General features: G+C 36.4%; 2 protein-coding genes across 2 annotated transcripts; one reads left to right on the forward strand and one right to left on the reverse strand.

The window, feature by feature from the left end:
* The first annotated feature begins 1,152 nt into the window (after nt 1-1,152).
* Nucleotides 1,153-18,455, forward strand: LOC114247152 (uncharacterized). Its single transcript, XM_089740386.1, has 21 exons — nt 1,153-1,500; nt 2,783-2,824; nt 2,898-2,930; nt 3,007-3,027; nt 3,375-3,398; nt 3,476-3,499; nt 3,814-3,834; nt 3,919-4,003; nt 4,737-4,822; nt 4,903-5,022; nt 5,132-5,986; nt 6,266-6,461; nt 6,725-8,181; nt 8,558-8,686; nt 9,305-9,506; nt 9,623-12,270; nt 12,505-12,762; nt 14,314-14,461; nt 14,863-15,022; nt 15,539-15,665; nt 18,242-18,455. The coding sequence occupies exons 1-21, from the start codon at nt 1,153-1,155 to the stop codon at nt 18,359-18,361; spliced, it is 7,104 nt and encodes a 2,367-aa protein (XP_089596512.1). The 3' UTR covers nt 18,362-18,455.
* A 1,491-nt stretch (nt 18,456-19,946) lies between these two features.
* On the reverse strand, nt 19,947-27,193 carry LOC114247135 (integrin beta-1-A). The gene is made up of 8 exons (XM_028180000.2): nt 27,010-27,193; nt 25,709-26,121; nt 25,124-25,631; nt 24,707-25,038; nt 24,079-24,147; nt 23,006-23,201; nt 21,017-21,401; nt 19,947-20,225 (listed from the first exon to the last, which is right to left on the reverse strand). The coding sequence occupies exons 1-8, from the start codon at nt 27,142-27,144 to the stop codon at nt 20,020-20,022; spliced, it is 2,244 nt and encodes a 747-aa protein (XP_028035801.2). The 5' UTR covers nt 27,145-27,193; the 3' UTR covers nt 19,947-20,019.
* Between the last annotated feature and the right edge of the window lie 275 nt (nt 27,194-27,468).

The following is a 27,468-nucleotide window of genomic DNA, read 5'->3' on the forward strand; positions in this document are numbered from 1 at the left end:
ACACTGCCGCTTAGGTATGGTCTGAAAAAAAGGAATCGCTATGACTTTAAAAATGTAAACAAATGTCTGTAGATTTTACTGTGCGTTTATTGTTTTTAACAATATATTATACATACAGGTACATTAGAATATAGCGATATCGGGTTTTTGTATTAATAGCACCCGGGCGTTCCTGCACTTTTTAAATTTGTATCCCAATTGCTCAGTAATCATTTTCCTTTATGTTTCTTTTTCAGGATTATGTTTCTCCTTTTACTATGTATCACCTTTCCTTTCATTTTTTTTGCCTACAACAATCCTTTCAGATTAAAAAAAAATTAACATTAAGCGTTCAGTAAAAACAGTTCAACGAAAACTTAACAAAAATAGTCCAATAATCTAACTAAACTTCAACAAAAAACCTAACAAGAACAGTTAAAAAATATAAAATTCAACGGATAGGGTGACGAAAACTCGTATGTCGCGTGCCGGCGACTAAGAAGCTAACCGTACTGACGCGACAGGACGATCGTGGGAAGGTGAGCGGGGAAGCGGGCGGGGCGCCGCATTCCAGCGTGGTGCAAACTTAGCTTGGTCGAGTTTTACTTAAGCAAATCGCAAATTGCAAGTTTCAAAATCATAGAAATAGAGAGACAAGTTATGTTTTTGATGACACAAAGTATATTGAAGAGGTTTTAAAATCAGAATAGGGAAGACAATGAAATTTAGCAAACTCACGAATTCTCGATTGCAATGGGCGAGTTAAACTATAATCATTTAATGACTTCATATTTCTGCATGCTTGTTGCGATTTCTGTAAATTTTCTGTGTTCCAGTTAAGTTAATTATTTTGACCCAACAATTTCTTTAAGTTCTTCGTAGTATCCTGCCGAAAAAACTTAGCCTGAACAATAAGGTGTGATTCAATTTTGACTTATCAACTAAATTATTTAAAAATTGACATTCCACGTTTGTCATCCCAGCTCGATTTCTAATGACGTTGCCAAAATATTTTGTATGATTTTGTACATTTATTTTTTTCGTTAGTCACAAAAATAAGTTTATAATCATATAATAACAATCTAATCTTCAATATATTATCTTATTAGAATGTGTCCAATAAATCTAGGACTGGCGTAGATCGCAACAAATCCGAGTCACTGGTACCAAAAAATGTCTTTCATTACGAAAAGGGAACGTGTTTTCAAGGAGTTCGACTTGTTTGATTTACCATCGAGGAACGAAGGTAAACTGAAGGCATACGCATCATGCACGGACGCGAGAGCTTGGTCACACTTCTGTTCAGATAAAACCGAACATTTAGTTGAAATAATAAAGAGGAACAATGAAAGATGCAGACCAAAATACGTGCCAACTGATGTTATTGTCGACACGCTTATGGTCGCTAAAAACACTGAAATTGCACGACTCAAACGAAAAATCGAAGAATTCGAACAAATGCTAGCAGCTTACGACCAACTGGAACTGTCTTGTGAACAAAAATGCGAAATAGCTAATGCTGTAAGGACATTCCACTAAATTAATTATTTAGAATCAATAGATTATGGAAACCTACAACTTTTACTGGTGGTAGGACCTCTTCTGAGTCCGCGCGGGTGGGTACCACCACCCTGCCTATTTCTTCCGTGAAGCAGTAATGCATTTCGGTTTGAAGGGTGGGGCAGCCGTCGTAACTATACGTCAGACCTTAGAACTTATATCTCAAGGTGGGTGGCGCATTTACATTGTAGATGTCTATGGGCTCCAGTAACCACTTAACACCAGGTGGGCTGTGAGCTCGTCCACCCATCTAAGCAATAAAAAAGAAATATATTAAACAGATATCTAAGCCCATTAATGCCACAAAGTAAACATGCCTTGAGACGAGACGATAAAGTATCAATTAAATCTATTAACGACTTCAAATACCTAAAATGTTCTAAATAACAATTGAAAAAAATCAATCTGTTATTTCTGGTGAACAATATTGGTACTTAAACCAAGACAAAATCTTTAGCTATTTATATATTTAATTTTATACGAACAGAATAGCGTTTGTTAAAATCTTGGAACAGTAATTCTTCTTGTGATTCGGTTCACTTTCACACACCACTGTGGTCGTGAATTAAATTCGTAAATTTGAACTTTCAACTCTGTTTAGAGCAAATAAAGACCACCGATTACTAAAGTAGTGAGATTGCATTTACGTGAACAAGTGGTCTATTTCTGTTAGTGTTCTACATAAGCCCTCCTGTTGTTCGGTGGCTATCGAAGCCATATTTTATAATTATGTACATCACAAAGTTAATGTCGCTAACTATCTTGAGATTTGATATCGTGATCTCAACTGTATTGTAATAGCCGTCCTAACCTACAAACTGGAAACCATGCTGCGTTTTATCAAACAGATTCGTTCAGGCTCATAAAAAAGGGTAGGTATATTCATAGTATCATAGTAGGTAAATTCATAAATTCCTCTGAAACATTTCTAGTCCAGTCACGAGTTTGGCGGTAGACCACTGTTTTTATTAAATTTACTGGTGCTTGTCAAACGATCGAAATTTGACCATCAATGTCGATACCTCAAGCTTTTTTGCATTAAATTATCGTTTCTGTTGCCAACGCATGAAAAACAATCATAAAATATCGTTGATCAATCTACACTCTTTATTCAATAGCTATTACACAAAGCAAGAAAATGGATTGGCATATGACGACAAAGTGGTACTTCACTCTTTTGATCTTTACCCAACGATATATTCTAAAGAAATTTCTAGTAATTATATATTTTGAATTTTCACAGCACGCCACTATAAAAGCAGCCAATAAGGAACTGGAGGATATGGTAAAACGCCCTTTTTCTTTTCAAATTAACTTAATTTTGTATTCTTCTACTAAAAAGTCAAATATATTTTCAGTTTTTGGATTTGAACCTCTCTGGCTTCACAGAGGTAAGTAGCTGTACACTGCGAATGTATTGATCCATTACTTTTAAAAATCAATATTTGATTGTGAATTTTGTTACAGATTGATTCCGAAGCATTTGAGGTACGTGATTATTTACTTTTGTAATTGGAGGAATAAAAAAAAATTTAAAAAAAATCTTTCTTTAAAATAAATGTTAACAGTGAGTCATGTGAAGTCGGGTCTACGTTGATCCAGCTGATATTCTGATTTAAATTACCGCCTACTCTACATCGACCATCGATAGGAGCATAGCGTTGTATAGTGGAAATTAGGTTAAGGCTTATGTTTTTAAGCAAGATTAGGGTACAGCCACTGCGTAAGGCATTTAGGAAAATAATGTCGCTGTTGATGTCAATGAAATGTAACGCAGATATACGCCGCTTAGATAATGAATTCCAGTGATTAATGATTTTCTTCTATAATTGCAGACAGGGAAATCAAGAGGCGATGAGGTAAGTAAGATTTTTCCTGTGCTACTTCTAGAATTGGAATTTTCCAGCAGCTATTTCATTATTTTCATTATTTTCAGCTCACTAAATACAGAATGGATGAGGTGAATATTATTATTTTATTAATATTAGTTGCATAATTTTCAGACGAACTAATTTCCCAGTAATTGCTGTGTGGTTAACATGTTTCATGTTGGCCTATGCAGGTATTCAAAGCCTGTATATCAATTGTTTTTGCCCGAAAATAACCTATTTTTTTCTATATTAACTAATTAAAAAGTATTTCTTATTTAAGTCAAAGGATCTACTAATTTGAGCTCACAACGGACTGAGCTACCATTGACAGAATCCATCTTGATAAAGAAGCCAAGCATGCGCGGAGTTACGCTAACATTTATCCTTAACTTTTCTTTTTCAGACTCCAAAATCGAAGGACGAGGTAAAAAAAACGTTGCATATGTACAACAGAATATAATTTCAATGTTTTTATTAATTTATCTATAATTAAATAATAATTGAACAGTGGACATATGACAAAGAAAATCGCCCAAGATTGGAAACTAAAGGCAATCAAGCTGGCTTCTCTTGCCCCTGTGACGCTAGTACATGTGAGCCTCTCAAATTAATTTTATAAATGTAGGAATAGATACCTATTCATTTTCCATTTACTATTTATAAATTCGTGTAATTTTCGATAATTTATTACTCAAATAGATATTGTGTGGCAATCTCTCAGCAATAAAGAATTAGCCAAAAACTTAAGGCTAAACAAAATTTCGTTACAGTAATCATAAATTCTCATTATATTCACAGTAATATAATTAGGTTTTTTTAAGGAAGAAAGGATTGATGGTAGTCTGGAGGCCTTTCCAGTTAGCTGGTGCTCAGCCAACAGGAGGGGAATTACGTTTTATACATTGCTTGCTCTATCTTCACGAATTCACGGCCTAGCTAATTCGCAGTGGTTATCGAAGCATATACATAGGACAACATGAACCGGTGACCTACCTTGCGTTCTCACTTGGTAGTCTCATTAGATTCTATTGACGGCTTGTATTTTTTTATTATTATTATTGTGATTTTAACAATAAAACAACAATAATAAGAATAAAACGCAATAATATAAATAAAGATCAAGTCTCCGTTTGATGGCAAACACGTCGGTTATATTTATAATTACTTATGGAAATTGTTATCTAACAAGGTATTTGAAATCTATCATATTCGCATCACACCACACTTATAAAATGGGTACCTCTATACCTTAGTTTTTCCGCTACGGACGCACAATTAAACCGTAAGCAATTAAATGAGTGTAAAATATCTTAAAATTATTTTCAGCCGCCACTGATCCGAGGATTGAAGAAATGAAAGAAACTATCATAACGAAAGATGCTAAATTGAGCGCAATGCAAAACACGATTGCTGTATGTAGTTAAACTCAGTATTCTGAAATCTATTACTTATTTTATCTGTTATTTGTGAATAAAATTTAAATTGGTTGAAGGTCATGGAAAACGATGTTTGTGAGCCGTATTGTATTTATGCTCATATCTACACGGCCTTAGAGAAAATATTTGGAATACTCTGTCAAAATGATAAATACAAACAGTACTTGGATTTATTGGTAAGTTGGACCATAAAACATAGTCTACTTGAGCATGAGATGAGATTTAAAAACATCGTCTACTTGAGTACGATTTATGTATTAAGTTACAATTAGGTAATAATTTCAGACCACTGGAAAAGATATTCGAAATATTGACTTGAAAGGGAAAATTTTGTTTAAACTGAAAGTACTTGAAAAATTTAGTCTTGCGCTAATTGCACCGTGCTCTCAGAATCATAATAATACAGCCCCAGATGATTGTCCTTGTTACAAAACACAAATCGTTGCACGTCTTGAAACTACTTACGCACTTTCATCAGAAACTAAGCAACCGAACCTTGATAATAAAAGAGCGCTACTTATCGCCGATATAATGGATAATGAGGAAATGAAAGAAATATTGAGCAGAGAGAGTGCAAACCTTGACGATGAAGATGTATTGCAAAGTGACAACTTAGACGAGGATACCTGTAGTATTGATGGTGAGAATTTAAAGCGCCTGAAGAACCTACAAGAGAATTATAATGATTTGATGGTATGCTACGAAAATTTGAAGCACGAGAGGAACTGCTTGCAACTAAAATGTCATAAATATGATGAACTGGAATGTGAACTTCAAGCTTTACGTGCAAGAATTAGAGAATACAATGCATTGTGGTCCGAGAAAGAATATTTTAGAAAAAGATCGGTAGATCTTGATGATTTAAAGGAACATTACTTAGTTCTATCTAACGAAACATCAAATTTAGAAACTAAGCTTAAGAGCGAAATTGAAATCAACAAAATTAAAACGGAAGCAATGGAAGGATTAAGAAAAGACAATATTGCACTTGAGAAAAAAATAAATGAAATTGAAATATCGTTTGAAAAAGAACGAAACACATTAGAATGTAAACTAAAAGAAACAGAATGTAAAGTTATGTGCCAAGAGCAACAAATCAAAAGCTTAAATGTCCAAATTGACAAATTGATCGAACAAGAGGTGTGTAAGTTCGATTAAAACATTTCAATAATTTATTGTTTAATAAGTTTCATGTGTCAGTCGAGTTTGCTAGTCATGCCACTAAATCGTATTTTTGTTAAAGCTACATCTAAATAATGTTGTATTTATTACAATAACTAAACAATTACCAATAATCTGCTTCTAATTTGCACTTGCTATAATTGTAAATAATCTTAATTAAAAAGTGTGGAATCATTTTTTTTTTGTATAGCTGTGTGTCTGGTAAGTGCGTATTTAACTTAATAATATTACCGACAGGATTATTCTAACAGCGTTAATTCTGATAAAAATGCGTTATCATTACTGAATCAAATTGAATCGTTAAAAGAGGAAGTATTTAACCTTAAAGATGCACTCTGCTATGGCGAAGAAGAAAGACAGACTACTTTGAGAGATTTTCAAGATAATCTCAAAATAATTAATGATTTGAAACTTGAGATTGAGGATTGGAAAAGTATGTTTATCTATTAATATCTGTTGAACTCTCATGATGCTAGCTGTGACAATCACTAAGCAAATGAAATACAGTTCTTCTTGAATAGATTCGTGATGTGTGCTGTTTGCATTGCAAGCTTTGCTAGAAGAAATAACAACTACTTTTAAAAGTTTCAAAAGCGATGAACAAATGCATATAGTACATACCTACATATTTATGGAGGTAGGCACCTATTCTTTGCTTTTTAGTTATTTAAATTTATTAACTACTCTTATTTCCAGATAAATGTGAAAAGATAATGCAGCAAAATGACGAATTAGAAAGGTTTACGGAAAATTACGGACTAGAAGTGCGAAAACTCACCGAAGAAAATAAAAACTTATTGCAAGAAAATGAAGAAAAATGTTTGGCAGTAGAAAATTTAATGAATATTGTCAATACGAAATCTAAAGAAATAGACCATCTGATATCAGAAATCGATCACAAAAATATTATTAACAATAATCTCATAACACAAGTCGAATCACACGCCAGTACCATAGAAATTTTAGAAAGTGAAAAAACGAGAACTTTGACTTCACTTGAAATTTCCAAATCTGAAAGTCAAGAACTATTAAAACGAACACAAGATTACGAAAATTTAGTACATCAAAACAATGAACTGTCAAAAGAGCTTAGCGATCAAGTAGAAGAATATAATATGCTAAAAGAACAATTTGAAAGATTGACTAAGGATAATGAAAAACTACAATATGAGCTACACGAAATTGAAAAACTTCAGGAAATCAATAAAGCGTGTACAGATGAAATTGCTAAATTGAAAGATGAAAGAGATCACTTGAAAACGTCGTTAGTGCTAACAAAAAAAGAAAGTGAAGTTCTAGATCAAAAATTAATGGAATTCGAAAATTTAAGGCAACAATTCCACAACTTAAGAGAATCCGAGCAAAAACTATCTATAGACAAATATCAAACAGAAAATTTACTTGGAGATGAAAATAGCGAGCAAGATACTGCTGGAGAATCAATCCAATTATACAGTAGAGAAAGTAGTATTTCAATTAAAAAACTATACGACACAGAAAATTTAAAAGAGGATATTTTAAGTTATCATGAATCTTATCAAAACTTAAAAAATGAAAACCTCAATTTGAAGACAATCATTTCGAATCTCGAAAAAGAAAAAATAAACCTCATTGATCAAATTAGTAATTTAAGGCATGAAAATGAAAAACGTCTTCATACAGATGGTCTTGTTTCTGAATTGGAAGAAGAATTGAATAGCATAAACAAAACATATGAATTGTTGATGAAAGAAAAAAATAAATCTGAATTGTATTTGGAAGATAAAAACAAAGAAGTAATTAACTTGCAAAATCAATTAGAAAGTCGAATTGCCGAAAACAAACAACTCCGTCAACAATTAATAGAACTGGATTCTGAACTTTTTATTTCGAAGAACAATTTCAAATCGATTGAAACAGAAAATGACGAACTTCAGAAGGAAAATGAGAAATTAACTGTATCGATTAGAAAATTTGAAAGTGACTTAAATCTATTACAAAAAGAATATGAGGCGGTGAAGATGGAGAGGAATCAAATCGAAAAAGTATATGAAACGCTCCTGGTAGACTTGAATACAGCTAAGAAAGAAAATGAAGAGCTTGCCCAACAAAGTCAAACATTGCTTTCTCACAATGACGACTTGGAAAATGCTTTAATTGTGGAAAGATCACTGGTAAGAACTATAAAAGCCGTTTCTAATTATTGTCCTTCAACAATAGTGTTCTACGCCAACGACAAGAAGAAACTCTAACTAGAATTTTCTGCATAAGTACATAATTGCTTTAAAGAAAATTTCCCTTTGAAATCGGAAACAGTAAATAAATCTCCAAGTTGCGTTTCTTAAATAAAATCATAAATGTTCTTAGCCATTTTCAGGTTTTTTTTATTGCCCATGTAGGCAGACGAGCATACGGCCCACCTGATGGTGAGTGGTTACCGTCGCCCATGGACTTCAGCAATGACAGGGGCAGAGCCAAGCCGCTGCTTACAATTATTATTTTTTTGTAAAAAAAAATGCTTAAGTTATACCAAATAGGACATGTTTTCAGGTAAAGTTGAAACCAGATTTCCTAGCAAATTCATATGAGGAAATTATTCGAGAAATTATAGAGTTGAAAGACCAAAAAATTGGAACTCAAAATAAGATAAGGGAACTAATGGATAAATTAGAGGAATCAGTACGTATTTATAAACTTGGACTACTAATATTCAATTAAACATTCAATTTAGCGCTTATTTATAAAGGAGAATACATACAAATCATATAATTAATTAGGCAGGTCCAATCATGGTGAATTACATCTAGTGCAAATCATATCCGGGGCCCATAGACACCATAACTTTAATTTCGCTATCTTAAGACGAAGTCACCATTAAATTATTGGTAAAATAAGAATTTTACTATGATAGATGTTCTCATACAAGATAGCAAACGAAACAAGCTATAAAATTTCCTAAAATTTTCACTAAATGCAATCGGCTTTTCGCCCATTCTAAATCAACCGTCCAACTATTTACGATCTTGTCGAACTAAAACCCAAACAAAATGAAAATCCAATTACAACTTTTGTCAGATGTTTTCTTATTTCAATTTAATTTAAGGTTTTATAAATTATTCTCATTTCATTTCCTCATAGTAGTAATTACGATTTGTTGAAAGTCATTAGTAGGTTACTACAGTTCATTATTTATTCATATGTTGTCATGGATAGTGGAAATTTATATAAATTTGGATTACTTATTTATTAAATAAGTTAAATTAACAAACAGTAACAATATTGAGAATTTTTTCTTAGGAATACATCATTTTAAAATTAACTGAAGAGGTTGTAGCTCGCAATCACAAGATTATAATATTAGAGAATCATATCAATGAGGTTGAAGACGAAGTCAGAAGATTGCAAGTATGCGTAAGTGATGCTATAATTGCTGGAGAGCAAATTAGAGAAAACAGTATTCAGAAAATCGATGAATCTGTCAAAGCAGTACATGCACACCGTAAGTTTTTTTTTGTAATCTAAAGGTAGTTTTTAGTAATAATATCAATTTTAGTTAAATTTATAAAATAAACAAACAGGACGTTATAAAATGTTTTCTTCGTTTTTAAATTTTAGATTCCAAAGCTACTCACAACATAAGAATGGAACTCGATAAATTGAAAAATGAGAACATTTTACTAGAGCAAAAATTATCGAATACAAAATTAGATTACTCAGATTCATTCAATAGCAGGAATGAAATATTATCAAATATGAATCGTCTTCAAAATGATAATGAAATAATTATTACCGATATTAAACAAATAGAATTGGAATATATTGGTGACAGTGAATTATCACCTGAGAAGTGTGATGCAGTAGACGTTTTACATTCATTGGAAAGGATCCGTAATTATATGGAAACAAAAAAATCTAAAAACATCATTTTAGAGCAAACTTTACTAAAAGTCCAATCATCTTCGCAGTTGCTACTCTGTAAAGCAGATGAAGGAAAGAGAATAGTCGAAGTTGAAAAACAAAAGATCATAACTGAAAAGGAGGAAGCTATAAAGCAAAGACAAGATTTAGAAGCAAGTCTTTTAGATTTAAAGCAGAAATTAGAAAAACAGATTTCCACGGATCAAAATGTAATAAAAGATTTAGAAGCAGAAATTTTAAACAAAGATCTCATTATTAATAACATAAATAAGTCTACAGAAAGCTATATAACAGAACTTAAAAATGATATAAATTCATGGCAAGAACTCTATGAAAATGCAACACGAGAATTAAAACATTTACAAGAGCAATTACAAAGCATTTCAGATGAAAATAATAAATATTTTCAAGAAATTATGACAGCAAATAAACAATTAGAGGTAAAAAGCAAAGAGATTTCAAGTCTTCAAAAATCTTTAGAAGACATACAAAATCAAACAAGTCATTTTATTGAAGTAAATAATTTAAAATTAGAAGAAAAATCCGAACAAATTGCTGAGCTACAAAAGACGATTGAAAAAATAAAAAATCGCTCCTTCACATGTATTGGAACAAATACATCTGGTATAAATTTAGTACGTGACGACAATCTAGAAATAAAACAAGATAAAGCCCAACAAGTCGATGGAAACGTTAACATCAACATCAAAGAAAATCGTGATAGAACAGCCTTGGAGAAGTTATTTTATGAACGTTCTTATCAAAAATTACAAACTTTAAAGGCCATTCAGGTCACAAACATAAGTGTACAACCAAAATTTGATGCTCGTAATTATTCAAACTATAAATCTGAGAAATCTGTGATTGACGAAACATCTCTAATTGACATAGTGGAAAGTGAAAATACTTCAAAAGACAATAGCCCTAACAAATCTGTTGTAAATCTACAAAGAAAGGTATCGAAGCCCCTGAATGACAACGATACATCAAAAAATAGTTCTTCTTTAGATATACAGTCTGTGAAACATAATATCAATGATATAGAAAATAAAGCAGATTTTAAAAATAATTACGAAAGTGAAATTAAAATTAACGACATTGAACACAATGATGAAACAAAAAGAAAAATACCGGAATCTGTTCATTCAACTGATATGTTTATTGTATACAAAAGTAGTGAAACTGATACTCCTAGTACGGGTAGGTTCAAAGAACCCACTTCTTGGCCACACCACTATAATTCCGAAGTAGTAGAAACTTTAAAAATCCATCCTAAAAACCAGAACACAGCTGACTATCGTTCTAAAAAACGTGAACCAAGCACGAATACACAGACTGATGAAAATATAGGTACCAAACGTGGTATTAATGTGAAGTTGCCTCGTGTTGAACTAATAAACTCATCGCAGTCATTGTCCCTGAAAAGTGAAACAAGTTCTTCAGATACATTTCATATGGCAAAACCTTCGGAAACGACATTCTTAAATTCAGAGGCTATCGAAAAACCTCAAAAGACAGCACTCGAACCATTTAATAGTGATCAAGAAAAAGTGAATTCTATTTTTAATAGTATTTATTCCGAAAACTATCAAAACAATATAAAGAAGAGTAATATCAGCGGCCAAACAATCTCATTGGCCAATGATACCGAAACTCTAAATGTGACTTCTAGACCTAATAGCTCCGATCTGGCAGTAAATCCTTTAAACAATAATCTTCAAACAAAGTCTAAATCGAAAAATTCCACACAAAATGAATTGAGAACTAAAATTGCATTAAACTATGTTCTCGATACAATTGAACTGGACAGAAATCTTAGGAATACCGATAACGAAAATTCATATTCCACACGGAAAACTCAAAGTGCTTCTATAGTAAGCTTCTCTTTATTAGATTTCAATGATGAAAGCAATCTTTCTTCACTTAGTTCTCGTAATGGAATTAAAGCTATGGCTCATAACCTCTCTAAAAATCAATTTCTTAAGTTCAAAGACCAGGGAGTATTGGTAAGACTGGATAATTATGAAAAATACGAGCAAGAAATTGATGCATTAAAGAAAACATTAAAAAACACGGAAGAGGACTTTAAAAAGAAACTTGACGCTTTAAAACTGCAATACGATAACAACATAAAGAATATTAAAAAAGAGCACGACAATGGAGTTAATAATTTACAAAATCTACACGAAGAGACGTTGCATGATATTATTAAAATACGCGAAAATGAAATTGAGAACTTAAGGACATTAAGTATTGAAGCAATGAAGAAGGCAGACAAACTAGAGAAGGACAATAGTTTGCTAAAACATCAGGAGCAGTATAACGGTCTAGCTTGTTTCGACGAGGTATCTATGTACTTTTCCTTATTAATAGTGTACCTTTAAACTACAACTGAGAAATAAATTAAACATATGAACCGTCTTATTTTAAAACCATGTAATAGGTACTTAGTTCATTTATGGAATAAAATTTAAAACTTAACTTCTTCACAGGTTCAAAAGGCAAATCAAACGCTAGTTACCTATCTTTAATCTTAATATCATTGTAAGCTTATTAAAGGTTTATTATATTCTATTTAGGATCAGGAGGTTCCTTCAGAATCCAATAGTCAAAAAAACACACGACTTCAACGAAAAGTTCTCACGCAGACTAATGTCGAAGCGTTTGACGTGAAGCCAAAAACACGTATACATGGCCCTTGCACATGTAGCTTGGATGTGAACATGTCCGATACTATACGAAATATATTTCAGCAAGTTGACAATGATCAAAGGAAATTGGCCGAGCGCACGTATCTAAAATACATTTTGAACAAAATTTTAAGTGACAGCGTAAAGGTAAACTTCTTTGTCTTTGATCTCTATTGTTCTAAATCTACTTAGAAAAGTTTAGTAATTTTACAAGTTAAAGATGTTGAGTTTTTCCATTCTATTCTATCAGCCCATAGACGTCCATTGCTGGACATAGGTCTACCCCAAGCCTCGCCACAAAAATCGGTCTTACGCTGCTTGCCTCCAGCGGTTTCCCGCAAACCTCAATAGGTCGTCGGTCCATCTTGTGGGAGACCTACCCACATTTTCCATTTCCAGTTATCATTTTCTAAAGCATTATGTCTATTTATAAGCTATTTAAAGCTAGTTAAGATAGCTCAAAAAATTCAAGAGTTGTCGTCCATTACGTACCACAATTACGTTAAGCCAATATACCACAGTCAGGTCGCAGGTTATACGTTTTATTTATTACCTATATATAATAGTATCCTAACACAATTAAGTCTATAGAGTAATAAAATTTTATTATTACGTCTATATTTTTTCATATGTGAGATTTAGAAATAGAAATTAACTAAGAAAAATTATTTCTAAAAAGGATATCTTAACATAAACGCAATTTCCTAAAACCGTGCATAATTTATAGCCTACTAGATATATTAATTATTCAAAAAATACACAAGTCAAAGTACCTCGATACATTATCTTCCTAATTATCTTAAAAGTAAGCTAGCTAAGTAAGTAACGATATTATTAATGGGTTCAGTTTGCCTTTGTTACGTACAATTTTAAAATGTATTTTATTTTATTTTAGTTGTAAACATTTTTTTTATCTATAAATAATAGGAAAATTTCATAGGAATAAAAATTCAAAAAAAAATTCAGAAAAGAACAACAATTCAACCGCCCTTTACAAATGGTAATCTCACACCATTTTACATGTCAAAATTACCTGCAGTGTCCATAAATAACATGTCAAATGTAAATTAGGTGGACCGTTACAAGGAAAATGTCTGACGCCGATTGGTATCACCAATGTTTCTATTTTTGCTCAAAACGAACAAACAACCACAAAATAATAAACGTTATCCTTATTGCAGTAATAATGTAGCTGTTAAAGTATTTTTGAATTTAGAGGCCTGGCTTTCAAAGCCCTTTGTCTCTTAAGTCTCTTTTCTTCTTTCCTATTACCCTCTGCTGGGGTGTAGGGCTCGAATCGAATCCTTCCATTTACATCGGTCTTGGGCAGTCTGTTCTAGCTCCTCCCACGTCCATGACTAAGAAACCTAGCTCCTGCTGCACCGAGCGACGCCAAGTTGCTCTGGGGAAGCTTCTCTTCCTTGTACTAAACACTTTCTTAAGTACTATCTTGAATTTCTTATTGAAACCTCCAACAATTCTTATAGTAGTATCAAAACTTGGCTTGGCTGGGGAAAAGTGGGCAGAGAGAGTGCACGTCCGAAGGTCACTCCTGAAATTCGCCTAGCTCACAGGCACACCCGTGTTTCTCTCCCTAACGCCACGATATCCATTTCTTTCTTTTTGCTTAGGTATTTTTCTCATTGTATAATAAATAACAGTATCGATTGAGATTGAGAAAAGACCAAATTGTTTCAGTCGCTTGACGCTCAAGAACTATCTTTCTTACATTTGAAAATATGTCGTACGTGGAAAATGAAATTGAATAAGGAGGAGGCCTTCCAAATGAAAATCAATACATTGGAATCGGAGCTGTTAAATAAACAGAAACATACACAGCAGCACAGTAAATAAAATATCTACTTTTTTATTTATATTAAGCTCTTTATCTTACATTTTTATTTTATTTTTATTGCTTAGATGGGTGGACGAGCTCACAGCCCACCTGGTGTTAAGTGGTTACTGAAGCCCATAGACATCCACAAGGTAAATGCGCCATCCACCTTGAGAATTAAGTTCTAAGGTCTCAAGTATAGTTACAACGGCCGCCGGCATGTAGAAAATACATGTACTTAATGGATAGGCTAATATCCATGAAGTGGACTCCCTACACTAGTTGCGGGGGCGTTAAGGATGAGAATCTTTGTGGGGGTGAGAAATAATGTCAATTTTAAATGCCCAGCGAAGCGGACGGGTACAGCTAGTTATTACATATTTACAAAGGAAGTTTTTTTTTTATGGGTTCAGTTGCAGATCTTGATCGTAAGGTAGCACAAGAGAGGAGAGCGCTACAAGAGATCAGGGAAGCCGTATTCAGGAGCAACCCGAGGTCACGTTCTACGAGTCCGAGGACGGATTTCGGCATCAAAACTTCAGCACCAGCGGAATCAATTACAAATAATAATTTGTTAGTGTCTATACTTTTAGAAAATGTTGTCAAACTCTTATGGACAACAGCTTCCGTACTTCATATGCATTTGTATACGGTAAATACACTAAAACAACATTTTTTACAATTTTTGTCTGTCTGTCTGTCTGTTCCGGTTAACCTCTGAAACGGCTGGACCGATTTTGACGAGACTTTCACTGATTACCTATCATGATTATATAAGGAGTAACTTAGGCTACTTTTTTTTAGACTATCTTCGCCCCGCGCGTCACCCCCGGGACTCAGCTATTAATAATAAAATTAAATTTTCCCGAAGCGAAGCGAGGGCCGATCGCTAGTTATACATATAAGCTGTAAAACCTACGTATATATAGTTCTCCCTCATCCAAACCTGCTGGTTGAAATTAGCTTTCTCTCAGCATTACCTTTGTAAAGTCGTCTGCGGTTGATAAGACGTGACTTCTCCGGTTTCGTCTCGAACCAGACATTGTAAAGATTATCTGATTTAAAAATAAACGTGCGAACTCCTTATAGGGACTGCACTTGTAAGATTGGATGCGGAATTGTCAGAAAACGCGAGAGACGAGCGGCCGGAGACATTGCCGCTACATTGTTGAGCGTTAAGTCGCGACCGCGTCGATCCAGGGCTGAGAGCAACAGGGTAATGTTTTGAGTTTTTTGAAGTGAAACTTCTCTAGAATCGTTGTAATTTCAAACTCAATGAAACGAAATGAAACGAAACGAAAAAATAAGTGTGCCGCAATTGGCTTGCCGAAGCAGCTCCGAGCGGTGAAGACAAATCACGAAGCGCTCCACACGGTCTCGCGTCCCCGACGACCCCGACTAGATCAGTGTGTTTTTAACGTCCGTGCACGCTGTCGTGGCTCCCGGAGCGCCCTGAGATACTGTTATTTCTATTTAGTTTGTTATCAACAGATGTCGCTGCACGTAAATTCAACAATTCCTGAATCGCGGTGACGAGATGTTACACAGTTCATAGAATTACTCGTATTTCTCTTGCTAAACCATCCGGTCACCGTTCTCGTCGAACCCGTCGCTTGCGACGAAGGGCTCGACGAGTAAATTAACTCTCAGACACAGCCCACTGAGTTTCTCGCCGGATCTTCTCAGTGGGTCGCGTTTCCGATCCGGTGGTAGATTCTGCGAAGCACGACTCTTGCTAGGGTTCGTGTTAGCAACATCGTCAGGTTTGAGCCCCGTGAGCTCACCTACTAAAGTTAGGGTTACGCTGATATAGCCTCTCAAGGCTCTCAGCTTAGGTAGGAAAAAAAAAAAAAAAAAAAAAAAAAGCTAAACCATCATTCCCGATCCCGATCCCGATCCCCTGCGGACAGAATGGAAAGCAGTCAACGTCGCCCAAAACACGTGATCTCGGATCCTCCCGATCCACTAACGGTGCTTTTAGGTACTTCAAACACCGGTCACCGTTCTCGTCGAACCCGTCGCTTGCGACGAAGGGCTCGACGAGTAAATTAACTCTCAGACACAGCCCACTGAGTTTCTCGCCGGATCTTCTCAGTGGGTCGCGTTTCCGATCCGGTGGTTGATTCTGCGAAGCACGGCTCGTGTTAGCAACGTCACCAGGTTTGAGCCCCGTGAGCTCACCTACTAAAGTTAGGGTTACGCTGACATAGCCCCTAGGGCTATCAGCTTAGGTAGGAAAAAAAAAAAAAAAAAAAAGCTAAACCATACGTACCTAGCGTAGGAATACCGTGATTATGCAGGCGGTTCCCCCAGGGTAAGGCTACTCCATTGCATTGCGGAATTGTTGACCCTTGCGATTATTTTTATTTTTTAGTTTATTTAGTTTTATTAAGTTTCACTTTTACCGTGTGTTACTTGCACGCACACACACATTTTATTGTTATTTTTCATAGCCTCATCTGTTATAACCATTAACATTAACACTGTGACCCTTGTATCACAAGAATAACAAACTAACAAAAAATGTGTTAGATTACATTGTAATAATAAGTAATAGAAGAGTAAGTATACATAAAATGTAATAATTGCTTAGACGTGTGAACTCACACCCCACCCCACCCCCGGCTACATAATGATCACGACTCACGACCACTTTGTCAACAGTAAAACGATTAAAAAGAGGATCGTGTACATAGAAAATATTCATATATCACAAGGTGTTGGTTAAGTAACCGTTAGTAAGCTAGGGAATATTTTATTCATTTTCTTGGTACTCAAACCTCATAATTTCATGGCGCCGTGTTGTCTTCAAAAGAGTTGTAAATGTTGCTGCCGCCATTGCCGTCGGTTCTTCGCTTGAGGTGAAACGGGTTAAGCGTCAGACTGGAATTTTACATATCAGCCTTAATGATGGTGGCAATATCGTACGTTGTTATCACCCTCTAGTGAAATTATAGACGACGTTGGCATATACAGCGCCCCGAGATTAGGTAGACCTACCATCATACTACCTATTCGAATATACACAATATCCATAAAATATTTTCTCGTATAAGTGCAGTGTAGATAACTTAAGCGAGCTCGCGAATAGGCACGGCAATGGTAACTGCACAAAATTTGTGTTTTTTTTATACATTAACGGCCAGCTTCAGATGCGATCCAAAGAGAAAAAACAGCTAGAAGTAGGGTAGAACAGGGTTTTTTTTCCTAACTAAGCTGATAACCTTGAGAGGTTATTTCAGCGTAACCTTAACTAGTAGGTGAGCTCACCGGGCTCAAACCGGAGTGATGCTAACACTGACCCTAGCAAGAGCAGTGCTTCGCAAAATCTACCACCGGATCGGAATCGCGGCCCACTGAGAAGATCCGGCGAGAAACTCAGTGGGCTGTGTCTATGGGTTAATTCGTTCGTCGAGCCCTTCGTCGCAAGCGACGGGTTCGACGAGTACGGTGACCGGTGCTTGTGGTACCTAAAAGCACCGTTAATGGATCGGGAGGATCCGTAATGACGTGTTTTGGACGACGTCGACTGTTTACCATTCTGTCTACAGGATCGGGCATGAGAACAGGGTAGAAGCTATGGTTCGTTTGACTGCAATCTTTAACTGAGTCATCCCATAAATGATAGCTAACATTTTTTCGCACTTTAGTATTTACTGCTTTGACAAGTACCCCATGAAACATGCAACAAGTGTCAGCAAGTACCATGTTTTTGAGTGATAATTTTTTTTTTTATACTTTAGAGGAAACTATTGAATAATAATTACTTTAAATATGTCTATTGAATTACAGGCGGTTATTCCAAACCTGAATTTTGAGGAAAGCCGCAAAAACAACGTTTACGAACATGACGAACGTCCGACGCGTCTCCGCAAAAATGAAGATAAACAGAAACACTACCACAAAAAATAATTGTGTTCATCTAAAATTATCTGGTTTCTTGACTGTGTGTATGTGTGTAATTTCTAGAGTAAAATTAGAAAGTAGGTATATGAAAATTTCACAATGAAATATATATTTTATAATGTCATCCTAAAAATACGTCTAATGTTCCGAAGCTTTGTTTTATTATTTATTTAGTAATGTTCAAAATTATATTACTTGAAAATTAAAATACATAATGTTTTGTGATGTAACATAACGTAAAATGTGTGTGTGTAGTTTATAAATTAAGAAATAAATTAATAAATTAAAAGTTGATTTTCAAATTATTTTTATTGATATGGAGTAGGTATTTAATTTGGTTTTTGTCTTTGTACCTAGACAAATACACGTTTTGGTCCAACAAAAGGTATATGAAGCCGTAAACTGTAGACAGTGGTCTAGTAGAATTATCAATTATCAATTAGATGACTCTGCTAACTCTCTGAGAAACAGTTCTCGAACCTTCGTCTTAAACGCTTCACATGTAGTGGCCGACCTTATTTTGAGTGGGAGCGCATTCCGTAGAAGAATAGACTGAATTGTGAATGAAGAATGTAAAAAGTCAGAACTATGTGGAGGACAGCGAAGAAGAAGATTGTGAGATGAACGAAGATTTCGGCTGTGGTCAGACCCTAAGTATTGAAAGGAATTAGTTAAATAAGCAGGTGGATTTGGGGAGTGCAACAAAGAGTAAAGAGTACTGAGAGCACGCAAGCTACGGCGTTGACGAATGGGGAGCCATTTGAGTTGGGAGCGATAAGAAGATACGTGATCGTATTTCCGAAGATTATAAATAAATCGAATGCAGTTATTGAGAAGCCGGTTATGTTTATTGAGTAGATCTGCATTCAGGTCAAAGTAGCACACATCACCATAGTCGATCATGATCATGGGGAAGACCAAAGTTTGAACGAGCATTGTCTTGGTCTCGGGCGGAAGGAAATTCTTCAGGCGGTAAAGCATACGGAGTGTAAGTGTAACTCGCTGACACACGGAAATGACTTGGGCTCGCCAACTCAGATATCACATCGCTTTCATCAAGTCCTCTTCAGCGCGTGATGAACAATCTGTATTCTCTAGATCTCAGATATGTAAGTGATAACTTGAATTACTTTTATCTCTCAAAGATCTATCTCCGTAAACAAAGTTCACCGCTCGAAAGAGTAAAATCAAGGTAAAGATCAAATAGTGTAAAAATGATCATATAAACTGGAACTCAGAAGGTTATACGAATAAGCAGCAAACGCGATAGTGCCGCCGGCCTAATCGAGTTCCGCGAACTCAAAAAGATCACGTGATGTCAGCTGATTGAAATACACACAAACATTTAAAAACTCCGCCGGCGCCGCGCCGCTCCGACTGTTTCGTCACATCAAACAGCATCTTTTATTTTTGAAATTTAGTAATATTCTTCGTAATAAGTTTGATATTTGTGTTGAGAGCTGGAGTAGTTATTATGGACCTAGTAATATGGTTTCAATATTTTTCGTATTAATTGTTTGGAATGCAAAAAACAAGAGCTTGATTGAAAAGAGAATTCCGATAACAGGTTAAAATTAAAACAAATTATAAATAAGTTTATTAAGTTGTTTAATACTATGAAAAATGTGGTGTACTTGAAGAACATAATCTACTTTTTTCATTGTCTATTTCGTAGGTCTGTAAGATGGGTTCGGAAATTCTGTAGTCGGGTTTTCGTAACAAGGATTTGAAACATCAAAGCCGGCGGCTTTGGCCGCTTCTTCCACTTTCCTGTATTCCCTTTGATCGTAGATATCTGTCAAAACCTTCCATCCGATGAGAGTCAGCAAGCCAATCAATACAATAGCAGAGATCACACTACCCACAACAACTGAAAATGTAATATAAGCCATTTATAAATGAGTTATACTCGTAGTATCTATGTATAGCTACGATACAAGTTTTTATAGGTTTTTCGATTTTACTAAATCCTGGGTTTTGAACAATTTTGATGTAACTTGAATAGATGGAAATTAATTAAAAACGAAATTCTGCCAGTCTATTCAAATTGTGTTCCGTCACACACGCTACAATTGATTTGTATTAATTAAAATGTATAATTCAATAAATAAAATTGGGACACAACACATTGGGAAATAACACATGGCTTTAGACTAGAATTGTCTGTACTCTGGGACACAGACAATGATAATAAATCAGTAACATTATATATTACTTACGTTTAAATGTATAATAAATAAGAATTAATATATATATATTATTATATATAAATTCGGAAATACATGCTATGTTCTCCATTGTTTTTGTTCCGATTTTCTGTATGTTTTGGTTAGTAACTATTGACAACTTTGGGCGTCATCAATGTTTTAGGAGTAGTCAGTTTATTTTCTTCTTAATGTCAATACAAAACGAACGAGACAATTGAATATGCGAAAAAACGTATGCGAAATTTAATTTTTATGCGGCAGTGAGTATAGTTGAATTTCGATCATTAAATAAATAATAGTAGATATTAAACTGAAGCATTTAGCAACAACCCTGTTCGTTCTACGAAGGTTTTCGATGACGACGTGGTATTCAAACCGACATTTGATCCTCAGCCCATCAAACTAGAGCCCCACCGAGTCAATCAAATATTAGTGAAAGGGTCAATGTACTCACTATATAAATTAGCTTTAGGCGGTATCTGCTTTTCCTTTTGTATAGTCAAAAAAAGTTTATTGTCCTCGTGGTGGTATTTGAACACAATCGATGTTCCGTTATCCAATAGCTTGGCACACCAAGTAGCCTTTTGAATGTTATCATTTATGATTTCCGTTGAATTAACAATCTTAACAACCGTGTCCTTTCCGTTTAAGAATGATTGATCACAAAATGACTTTTCGTTCAAGTAATTACAATATACGTAGTCTTCATATTTTTTACAGTATTTTGCGGCGCAATCAGTGCATAAGTCGCAGAATGTGCCGAAATACGATTCATTTTTGCCGCTAACTTTATCACAGGAACATTCTCCACATTTACATTCCCCGTTGCCGAAGCAAACCTGTTGGTTACAGAAACAAAAGTTATCTAAACGTTTTAGATGAATATTGAGTTGATATTATGAAGAAGACATTTTATGTGTGACGCCAGCCCCCTCCAGATGCTTACTATTAGTATCTCATTCTGAATTCGAAATAATAGCATGTTTAGTTGCGCATTTTTTTGTTTGTTTTATTGCTTAGATGGGTAGACGAGCCCACAGTCCACCTGGTGTTAAGTAGTTACTGGAGCCCATAGACATCTACAACGTAAATGCGCCACCCAACTTGAGATATAAGTTCTAAGGTCTCAGTATAGTTTTTTTTTTTTTTTGGTCAGGAGGAAATCGCCGGACTTCCGCCCTTTTCTGGGGATACTGGGCGGGGTATGTCAGAGTCGAACTGACTAAAACCTCCTGTCGCTCAACAACCAACGTCCAAACCTCGCATGAGACAGAACTCATGACAAGGCAAAGGGGGGAAAGTGAAGCGTTTAGTGCGGAGCACATCTCTCCCATCACCCTCCCCCTAGGGACGCCGGACTGGCGGTCGTCGGCGCCACGACCACCAGCCCTCTCGATCGGCAGACTGTCCGAAGCCCGCCTAGATGGCGCCGGTTAGAGTGGGTTACCCTACGGAATACCCCGCTGGGCCAGAACCAGCGTGGGTCGAGGATAGCCGGCCTTCCATCACCCGGATGCTCTTGCGTAAAACGCGTGCAGAGCAGCTTGCACGTCGTCTTCTTAGGCCCCCCTCGCCAGTCCCCAGACCGACATGTGAGGGGGACCCGAGACACTTAGAGGGCCAGGGCTTGGGCGAGATCCGCCTCCCTGGCCCCCGCTCGACGGCGGCGGGATTGTGCGTCTCTCACGCGCCCCGCCGCCTCCTTCTGCGAGATGGTGCACTCGCAGAAGTCGAGCATCGCCTTCCACGACTCGTCGTCGCCGAGCATCGATGTCACAACACTCGGCAACGACAAGTCGGTTCCTATTTTTGCGACGAGGACACGGCGCCACCCCTCCCATGCGGGGCAGGCGACGAGCGTATGCTCTGCCGTGTCCAAGTCGCAACCACAATGGTGGCACTCTGCCGTCGGCTCGGCTGTGATCCGGTGCAGGAACTCACCGAAACAACCATGCCCAGTGAGCACCTGCGTGAGCCGGAAAGTGAGGCGTCCTCTGTCACGATTCACCCAATCCACAAGGACCGGGCGAATCGCCTCGACGGTCCTACGACCAGCCGAAGGATCAGCCAGCCGTCTCGACCATGACTCCAGCACGAACCGCCGAGATTGGGCCCTCCGCGCTCTGACCACACTGGGGCTGGGACGCGCCACGCCCCGGGCACGAAGTTCAGCCCGCCACTTATAGTCAGCGGCGAGCGCCTCCGCTTCCAGAACCCAAGGCGGCGTCCCAGCCAGTACACAAGGTCTCAGTATAGTTACAACGGCTGCCCCACCCTTCAAACCGTAACGCATTACTGCTTCACGGCAGAAATAGGCAGGGTGGTGGTACCCACCCGCGCGGACTCACAAGAGGTCCTACCACCAGTAATAAGTTTTGTAATACACATTGCATAATTCATTGTGATAATCCATATTCGTAGAAGAAAAGGTTTAAATCTTTACCTCATTCTCGTCTGACCACGGCGCTATGCAATCCTTGTTGCTTACAGGACACAGACAGTTAGGAGGCGACCAGCCCTCTTGACAATTACATTTACCCATATAGCACGTTCCCTTTTTGCAGTTACTCATACACAAATTATCATCATATTCGCACGTGTCACCTGAATATCCGGGCTTACAAATACAACGGCCGCAACTAAAATATAAATAATGTAATAAGTACAACACATTTTTTTTTGTTTTTTTTTTGTTTTTACAGCGCATGTTGTGTAGTGCTTTTTATTTATTTATTGCATAGATGGGTAGACGAGCTCACAGCCCACCTGGTGTTAAGTGGTTACTGGAGCCCATAGACATCTACAACGTAAATGCGCCACCCAACTGCAAGCCAAGCCATAAAAAAAAATCCACCTTGAGATATAAGTTATGTATTATAAATAACCTACCCGCGCGGACTCACAGGTACCACTACCCTGCCTATTTCTGCCGTAAAGCAGTAATGCGTTTCGGTTTGAAGGGTGGGGCAGCCGTTGTAACTATACTTGAGACCTTAGAACTTGTATCTCATGGTGGGTGGCGCATTTACGTTGTTAATTTTTTGTTCATTGTTCATTGTTAATTTAATGTTTGTTCTTAATGTGACAACGTGCTACATAATTTTTGTAGAATGTTAAATATTCAGTAATCAAAATCAATAAATTAGGTACTTGTAGCGCGGGTTAAACGTATATTTAACTAGGTAGGTAGTATAATAGCGCCCAACCAATTTCGAACGCTGGGCAGTCGACCAGACGTTCTACTTGTCTCAACTCACTCAGAAGTCTCAAATGTCATTCATTGTTTGAGGCGTCATTCACGGACTTCAGTATTCGAGAATGTCTTAAATGATTAATAAACTTTCATACATTATGTACACGAAAAAATACTGTCTTGAATCGGAGGGATTTTAGGGATGCTGTATATATAATACCACTTAAACAGTTGCAGTTAAGACCCGAGTAGATTTTTTTGATTACCAACATGTCTCATAAAAAATGATAGAAAAACCAAAAATGATATAAAAACCAACTTACACGTATTGTCCATGATATCTACAATGAGGGCTTTCTAAATCTTCAGCCACGTTTGATTCCTTACTGTCACTAAAATTAAGCGAATATTTAATTGAATCTTCTATTAGAAAGTTGGATACAAACTTATTTTCGTTTGTGCCCGCTAGCAAGTATAGCATAGCCGGGCCATTGTAGCATTGTAGTTCGGAAATGCTCGGATAACTGTTAACAAATCCCAAAGGCTTTGGGAGCCAAACGAATCCTTTCTTCCAAAAAAATATATACACCCAGAAGCCGATAGTTTTGATAACCAAAGTAATGAGAGGTCAACATCATTATCAACAACCACTGTGGCATGCAGCTTAGTGTAAATATTCAAACAACACACATCCCTTTGGGAAACCAGATGAGTTTTACCTTCTGTTGGCGTTTGGATTTGTAGAAAAATACCCAAATTCTGTGGGAGATACCACATCACCTTGCGTAAGCTTATATCATTAAGTTTCAGTTAAAAGCTAAATCCTCTATCCCACGTTAACACGGTTGAAATTGTAGTCCCACTTCAAAAATAATGTTTAGTGTTAATAGTCATGCGCGCATACATTTTTTTCGGTATGCTTAAGCTATGTTTTGTTTTAGTAAACCTTACCTGTCACAGATGCATACGCCGCACAATAAATACGCAGCATTAAAACAAACGGGACTCTTCTCTTTTTTCACCTTCTCGCATTCACATTGACAGTCAACCTCTAACTCAACACCTACATCAATATCATGAAGACCATGCGGACTTATTTTAAAGACTCTAGAAGAATTTCCATCGAGACACGATCCAGCAACTATTGTAACATTTATTTCTACAATGGGATTTAAATGTGTACTTCTGCAATTTTTCTTCTCAATTTCATTGCAATCCGGACTATACTTGACATTAACTGAACTTGGAAAATCAGATACTAGCCTTACAACACTTTCGGCTTCCTGCAATTTAAATTTCACATTAGAATTGATATTGGAAATCAACAGTTTATTGCCATTCTAAATTGAGACTCATATAGGTACGTACCAAATAGGCAGTTTTAATTATAGGCACAATATTTGACTCCCCTTCCTCTTTTTTAATTAAAATTGCTGTTTCTGATCCTAGTATTGCATTTGACAATTCTTTGTAAACCTCGGATACCCTTTCAATAGTAGCAAATATGATTTTGAAATTTCTTTCTGTTGCTACTTTATTTATCTGGCTTACAGACGGGTAATCTTGTGTCGTTGCTGTATCGTCATAAATATTATCTTTTAAGTGGCATTCCATATCATTCGGTTTTAATATGCCGATCATTTTACCGTCTCCCATACTATGATACGGCGCGTCAGTGAAGAGTACTATAATACGTCTTGCTTCTGTTCGCCACCCTATTTCTTTGGTGCAGGTCATAACCTGCATCAGAGCATCTAAGCCAGCTTCTTGGTCATCGAAATTTGAACCAAAATCGATTTGGCGAACTGTGTTGTTCAATTTCGATATGTCTGCCGTTAAGGATAATACATTTTCAAACGGTATGGACTTTTGGTATCTGAAATATCAGGTACCTTATATGAACATAATGGATGAATGTAAAAAACTAAGTCAAGAAAAAGGACGAATGGTTACCTGTTTTTATCGTAATATGGATAAACTGGTTTTTCTACAAAGGTTCCGAATCCCAATCGAACATTCTTTGTGAAAGCACTTAATTCTTTCAAAATATTAATAGCCTGTGATTTTAGTTCGTTCTGAAATTGTCTCATAGTATAAGAGTTATCCATGAGAAAATAAACATCGAGCGGGAAATGCTCTATAGGTTTATAAAGCATTTTAAAATCGACTGGAACACCAGGTCGTACTTTAATTTTGATGTGACCAGGTGTGACGATCGTCTTTCTGCCGTGATCATCAACACTTTGATAGGGCACGTGTTGTTCTTCAAACTTTTCAAATTTAGGGTTGTAAATAAAAGAACTGTTGCACCAAGTTTGGTCGCTTGCGAAGATTTCAGGTTGACATCTAGTGTGTTTTGTTTCAGCCTAAAACAGCAATAGTCTTTTTTTAATTTTTTCGATCAGTTAATACAGGAAAAGTTATGGGAGAATAAGAAGAAAGAGACAGGTGAGGACTTCCACTACTGCTTGAATATACTCTCTACCTCTCATCATTGCACTTTTTTCGTGTCTTTGCGGCCCACTTAGTTTTAAGCGATTAATTGATTCTAAAGATTGCACAGCGTGTATAATGTTCGCCTAATTTACAGTAGATATATGAAAGCGTCACCAACAAACTCTAACGAGTAGGTACCACCACCCCGCCTATTTCCGCCGTGAAGCAGTAATGCGTTTCGGTTCGAAGGGTGGGGTAGCCGTTGTAACTATACTGAGACCTTAGAACTTATATCTCCAGGTGGGTGGCGCATTTACGTTGTAGATGTCTATGGGCTCCAGTAACCACTTAACACCAGGTGGGCTGTGAGCTCGTCCACCCATCAAAGCAATAAAAAAAAACAAAATTATTTATTTCATTGTCCTCTTAGACAAACAAGCATATGGTCCATAGTGAGAGTGAGAAGCTACCGCTGCTCTTGAACGTCCGCAAAGCCAGAAGCAGAACCAAACCGTTGCCTATCGCTGAATACTCTTCTCGGGCCTCGTTTGGAGAAGGAAATGTTATTCAGGATTTATCGTTGAGGTGTAGAATCACTATTCTCAACTATATTTTTTTAAATCCTAACCTCAAAGTAGCTGTCTTAAACACTAGGGTTGGGACACATTGTAATCTCAGACAGAAATGTAGGGAAACAATGATGCGCTCCGCTTCAAATGTAGCAGTGACGTTGTATCCATTAAAAAAAAGACCTTATAAGCTGTACAGCAGATTTCGCCTTTTATTGGCTTCGTCAGCCGTTCAACATCAGAACGTACCTCGCTACACCAGACGCACCTCTCCGAAGCGTAGCTTATACACGAACTACATGTCTTGAACTGTCCACAAATGGAAGCACCACTAGCGAAACCAAAAAAAATCATAAGAACAGTGACTTTCGTTAAACGAAACATAGCTTCGTGAGCCCTACACGATCACAACTAGTCATAAACGAAACGTACAAATATAAATGCAGGAAAACATGACCACAATAATGTAACGCGATATAAATACGAACACAAAAAGGTAAGTACGTAACGCGATATAAATACGAACACAAAAAGGTAAGTGTAAACTGTAAGCTGTGTCGTCTGATTTAAATCGAATGAGTTATCTAAGTATTTAATAGCTTACTGAATAGACCGTTGAACGTGTTGATGGCCCACCTGATATTAAGTGTTTACCGGAACCACAGAAATGACATTTTGAATAACGCCTATCTTATTAACCAGTCCATC

Source organism: Bombyx mandarina, chromosome 04, assembly GCF_030267445.1.
Source record: "Bombyx mandarina strain Sakado chromosome 04, ASM3026744v2".
Lineage (NCBI taxonomy): Eukaryota > Metazoa > Arthropoda > Insecta > Lepidoptera > Bombycidae > Bombyx > Bombyx mandarina.